The sequence below is a fragment of the Myotis lucifugus genome, unplaced genomic scaffold (genome assembly GCF_000147115.1).
Source record: "Myotis lucifugus unplaced genomic scaffold, Myoluc2.0 scaffold_0, whole genome shotgun sequence".
Taxonomy (NCBI): Eukaryota; Metazoa; Chordata; class Mammalia; order Chiroptera; family Vespertilionidae; genus Myotis; species Myotis lucifugus.
Window position 1 is genome coordinate 26,277,970 of NW_005871048.1, and position 6,234 is coordinate 26,284,203.

Sequence of the window (6,234 nt, forward strand, 5' to 3'; positions counted from 1 at the left end):
CTTTCAGTATTTTCTTATTTTTTGGTGCAAAATTTTATTTTCTGACTCACCTTGCACTTTCTGTGCTCCAGGCCCTGAATCAGCCTTTCCTCCTAGGATCTTTGGATTTCCTTCCATCTTGAGAATCAACATGGCCAATCAGGGCCTTCTCAGTTTGCATTTTTCTGACACAGTTTTTCCATAATCTTCCACTTTTAAGGCTACATGATTATAGATTTGATCCACTCAGATAACCCAGGATAATCTCCCCATCTTGGATTCTTAACATTAATCATATCTGCAGTTTCTTTTACCATCTAACGCAGTGGTTCTCAACCTTCCTAATGCCGCGACCCTTTAATACAGTTCCTCAATTGTGGTGACCCCCAATTTCATTGTTACACATTGAACATAATTAAAGCATAGTGATTAATCACAAAAACAATATGTACTTATATATGTGTTTTCCGATGGTCTTAGGCGACCCCTGTGAAAGGGTCGTTCCACCCCCAAAGGGTTCGCGACCCACAGGTTGAGAACCATTGATCTAATGTAACACATTAACAGGTTCTGGAAGTTAAGATGTGGACATCTTTGGGTAGCCATGTTTGTGCCTACCCATGTTACAGACAGTAATACTACCTGGTTCCTGTCTTTGCTGAATCCTTTTTTTCTATCTAGAATTACCTTCTACCTTTCCCTCTTTGATTCAGTGAATACAAAAGAGGTGTTACGATTCAGAGTAACAATAGTATTATCTATTTATATAAAAACCGTGGGTGTAAAGTGTCACGACCAAGGCTCGACCAACCAGAAGGAAGTCAGTCCTGCAGGGGTTGTCTTGGAAATGGCTGTGCCCTCCCCGAGCTGTTTCCCGAGAGGGCGAGGTTTGAGGCAGGAACCGGTCCTCGGAGCGTGGAGGCATATCTTTATGAAGTTTTAATACATTATATTAGAGGTCGTGGTAGTACTCTTTTACCCACAGCGTCTACAGGAATTGCTGCAAATTTACTTCTCGGTGGAAGCACCTTTCATTCCCAATATAAATTACCGATTCCATTAAATGAAACTTCAATTTCTAGACTCGATATAAACAGTAAAGTTGCTAAAACTATTAAAAAGGCCCCAACTTCTCATTATTGATGAATGCACCATGGCATGCAGTCATGCTATAATGCCATAGACAGATTACTAAGAGAAATTATGAATTTGAATGTTGTATTTGGTGGGAAAGTTCTCCTTCTTGGAGGGGATTTTCGACAATGTCTCAGTATTATACCTCATGCTATGCGATCGGCCATAGTACAAACAAGTTTAAAGTACTGCAATGTTTGGGAATGTTTCAGAAAGTTGTCTCTTACAACAAATATGAGATCAGAGGATTCTGCTTATAGTTAATGGTTAGTAAAACTTGGAGATGGCAAACTTGATAGCAGTTTTCATTTAGGAATGGATATTATTGAAATCCCCTGTGAAATGATTTGTAATGGATCTATTATTGAAGCTACCTTTGGAAATACTATATCTATAGATAATATTAAAAGTATATCTAAACGTGCAATTCTTTGTCCAAAAAATGAGCACGTTCAAAAATTAAATGAAGAAATTTTGGATATATTCGATGGAGATTTTCACACATATTTGAGTGATGATTCCATTGATTCCACAGATGATGCTGAAAAGGAAAATGTTCCCATCGAATTTCTTAGTAGTATTACTCCTTCGGGAATGCCCTGTCATAAATTAAAATTGAAGTGGGTGCAATCATCATGCTATTGAGAAATCTTAATAGTAAATGGGGTCTTTGTAATGGTACCAGATTTATTATCAAAAGATTACGACCTAACATTATCAAAGCTGAAGTATTGACAGAATCTGCAGAGGGAGAGGTTGTTCTGATTCCAAGAATTGATTTGTCCCCATCTGACACTGGCCTCCCATTTAAATTGATTCGACGATGGTTTCCCGTGATGCCAGCATTTGTGATGACTATTAATTAATCACAAGGACAAACTCTAGACAGGGTAGGAATATTCCTACCTGAACCCGTTTTCGCACATGGTCAGTTATATGTTGCTTTCTCTTGAGTTTGAAGAGCATGTGACGTTACAGTTAAAGTTCTAAATACTTCATCACAAGGGAAATTAGTCAAGCCCTCTGAAAGTGTTTTCACTCTCAGTGTGGTGTACAGGGAGACATTAGAATAAGTTTAATCACTTTATCAGTCATTGCATCACTTGTTTTTATATCATGTTTTTGTTGTTTTTATATCATGCCTCTGTTGTTGTTATATCCTTTTGTTACTGTTTATTTATTAATAAAATTATATATTATTTTCATATACATTTTACTAATTTCCTTTCATCTCTCACACTTCTATTATAGAGAAAGGGCAAATAGCAATATTAAAATATTTCCACTAATTAATTCCCTTTTAATGTGCACGAATTTCGTGCACTGGGCTACTAGTATTAGATATAATATCTGTAAGTAAATTATAGGGAAAACAGATTCCAGAAATAACTGGGGGGAACAATGCTCACAGAGTATTGTTTTGAAAAATAGGAAGTCCTTATTTATGAGTTTATATTAACTAGTCCTAATCCATAGTATTAAGGTTCATAGTTATTCACACAGAAACAGGAAATAAACTATTACAAGTAATCAGTAAAGAGTCTCTTAATTTAGTATAAGAACATTCCAAAATAGATACTCATTCAGAACAATAAATGATAATAATTTATATGAATTTGATAATGAACAACATTGCATCTTAATGTGTTATTTCTTTCCTACCTAGATCATCACAAAGTATGTATATGAGCTTCTGGAAAAGGACTGTAATTTGAAAAAAATATCTATACCAGTAAGTCCAATTTTTTAAAATGTTCATACTTCCAAATAAAATAGTTTTCAATTCAGAAGGAGATTTTTGTTTTAGGTTAACTGTGATAAGTTTAAATATTAAGGTCCCAGTGTTTTGATATTGATAAAGATGATACTAAGTTCCTGTTAGTATTCCTTATCTCATTGTGTACAATAGTTCTTAAAAAGTAAAAATCTTCAGAAGTATTGTGCACAATGAGATGAGGTATACTACAAAATAGACACGGGATATTAGGTACAACATGGGGCATATAGCCAGTGATATTGTAATAATTGTGTGTGGTGCCTGGTGGTACTTGAAGTGACAGAGGGGAGCACTTGGTAAGATGTATGATTGGCCAGTAGGCTGTATGCCTGAAACTAATGCAAAATAATGTTGAATGTAAACTGTAATTGAAAAATATAATAAGATATATGTAGGTAAGAAACACTAATACTCCCTCCCCAAAAAATAAGACTGATTTCCATCCTTTTTTGAAAATGATAATATAATTAGAAGGACCACCCTTCTGTACCCTTTCCCACTTATTGATATAATTTATTATTACTTACTTATTTGAAGTGAGGTGGTACACTGGAATGACCTTTATAAGTATGTATTCCTAATGAAAGCTCGGCTTAATGAATTACTATTGTTTGAAGAAAAATGGACTTGGAACAGCCATTTCCAAACTTCAGTTAATGAAGAAAAAAATATTTTACTCATTATATAGAAATTTTGCTAATGGAAATTATCATTAACGTTATACAAGTAAGTTATAGTTACCAATTGCAAAGTCAGAGTTCTGTGTCAAATTGATATGATACTAGCCAATAACCAGCTCAAATACTACCCTTACTCCTTAATCATTAGTACCATTACATAATTCAGTTTCATTACCTTGAATTTTCTAATGTTCTCATATTTTTTAAGTTAACATTTCGGGATGTTTAAGTAACATGGCTTATTCATGGTTATCTTAATTTATAGCCCCTTAAAATATTTTAAATGTTATAATTAAAAAACCACATTTTTATCTTCTGAAAAAAAGTACTTTTCCAGTTTTAAAGTGATTACTGTGGAATTTAAATTACCAACATTTCATTCCTTAAAAAATTGACTGAATTTCTTGGTAACGGGATTTAGTCAAATAGTAAAAAGAAACAGTGCTCGGCCCCTACTGGGAAGTCCAGAGCTAAGATAAACAGCTGTCCTTTTCCATAGCATTCTGGGCTCCATTAAAGCCTCACTGACTTCAAGAGGCATTTTTATTTGTGCATGTTTAGATGTACTCTTTGGTAAATGCATGACTAGAAACCTCCATGGCCTCATTTTTATTACACACTGACAACTTTGCTTTTTAATTTTTTCTTTTTTCTTATCACTATTTTCCTTTTTTTTTTTTTTTTAAAGCCACTTTAACTGAGTCATTCCTCTGTTTTCCTATAATGGTTTTAGGTAAATTGGAATTACCTAGATTTGGTTTTCCACTTTCTCTCATCCTCTTCCTTTCCTCTGTGGCTTCAGTCATACCTGCTGTCACTGTAATTTCTTTACTCAGGACATTTCATGCAATTGAAGCTAAAGTGATTCTGTTACACTTCATATCTCTCTTTCTGCATACTTAATTACTACTAATAAAGGTACAATTACATAATTTTATTTCTTAGCATGTGTAGCTCTTTTAAAATTCTTTATAATTATGTACTAGTTTAATATTCAATATATATTTTCTGAACCAGGCAAGTTATAACCAGTTATAGGATGCATTGTTTAGTTAAATACCTTTTATCTAAAGAAAGTCACTGGTGATGCTTGATAAGATTACTTATTCCAAAAGTTTGTTCATTCCTTTATTTACAGAATGCCTACAATATGCCACCTCTCCTTTAGGCATTGGGAATGTAGCTAGATACAAACAGAAAAGCTCATGCCTTCCTAAACTTACATTCTAGTGAAGGAAGCAGAAGGTTAATAAACAGTTATATGAACAAATATATAAAGTAAAGCATACAATTTATTAGATCATGGCATGTGCTATGGAGGAAAATAAAAGAGAGAAAGGAACTAGAGAATTTTTGGGATATTAGTTAAAAGGGGTGGTCAGGGAAGGTTTTACTGAGAAGGTGGAATTTTTTCTTAAGCTCTGTGGCCATCCTCTTGTTGATGAAATAATTGCCCTTTGTGCTCTGTTTACATGAATTTCTAAGCCTCTGTTATATCAATCTGATTGTTTTAGAAGTAGAGGAATTTTGTTTTTGTTCTCCTCCCAGGAATAGTGACTGGGAATACTTGGAATCCAGGGCATTTTTGGTATCTAGAGTTTTTGTTTATTTCTTATTTTGATGACTGCATGGATATACACCATTGATGAAGTGAAGAACTATTTAATTACATAGCAGGTGGATTGATCCTCTCTGTTCGAGGGTGTGTATTACCTGCCATCACAGCTGTACTTTCTGTTTCTGACCAGGCTGCATAGAGGCTTCCATTCCTAGTTACTTGCCACTGCTGATGTGGAATGTCACTCAGTGCCTGCTGTGGCGCATGTAGTAAATGACTGGGGAGTCATCGCTTCATTTAGTCTTTAAAATCTAAATCATATATCATCTAGTTTAAACCTAAGTATTTAAGTACAATCAAAATGAATAAAAATATTTAATTTTTATCCATAGATAGCTGGTATATAAAGTAAGGTATCGGAATACATAAATAATATTCCCTTATTAAATAATTATTATATAACCTTATGTTCATACTCTGAATGAAACTTTAAAGTCCATTTACATAGAATGGTAGATTTTTGAATTTTTAAATAGTTTCCTCTTCATCTTTTAAAAGCTTAGTGGTATTTGTACGTAATATATGATTTTCCAGTAGGTGTATCCTCCAATTGGGTCTTTCTGTTTCTATTTTAAGTGCAGTATTCTTTTATTATAGAATTACTAGAGGCCCGGTGCACGAAATTCGTGCATGGGAGGTGGGGTCCCCTCAGCTCAGCCTGCACCCTCTCCAATCCGGGACCCCTGAGGATCGGGCCTAAATCGGCAATCAGACATCCCTCTCACAATTCAGGACCGCTGGCTCCTAACTGCTCACTTGCCTGCCTGCCTGATCACCCCTACTGGCCCCCCTGCCAGCCTGATCACCCCTAATCACCTCTGCCTGCCGGCCTGGTCACCCCCATCTGCACCCTCTGCCAACCTGGTCGCCCCAACTGTCCCCCCCCCACCGGCCTGGTTGCCCCTAACTGCCCCCCTCCCACCAGCATGGTTGCCCCTTACTAACCCCCATGCCAGTGTGGGCACCCCCAACAGCCCCTCTCTGCTGGCCTGGTTGCCCCTAAAATGCCTCCCTGCCAGCCTGGTCACCCCCTAATGCCCCACACA

The 6,234-nt window shown here is 35.9% G+C and overlaps 1 protein-coding gene across 8 annotated transcripts in view; it reads left to right on the top strand.

Moving 5' to 3' along the window:
• Positions 1–6,234, top strand: part of FAM172A (family with sequence similarity 172 member A) — a 379,783-nt gene that overhangs the window by 81,711 nt on the left and 291,838 nt on the right. For all 8 annotated transcript variants that reach the window (XM_023749992.1, XM_023749974.1, XM_006081215.3 and 5 more), the window contains one exon: positions 2,780–2,845. In XM_023749992.1, coding sequence (XP_023605760.1) covers positions 2,780–2,845 — 66 coding nt within the window. The remainder of the gene's footprint in view (positions 1–2,779; positions 2,846–6,234) is intronic.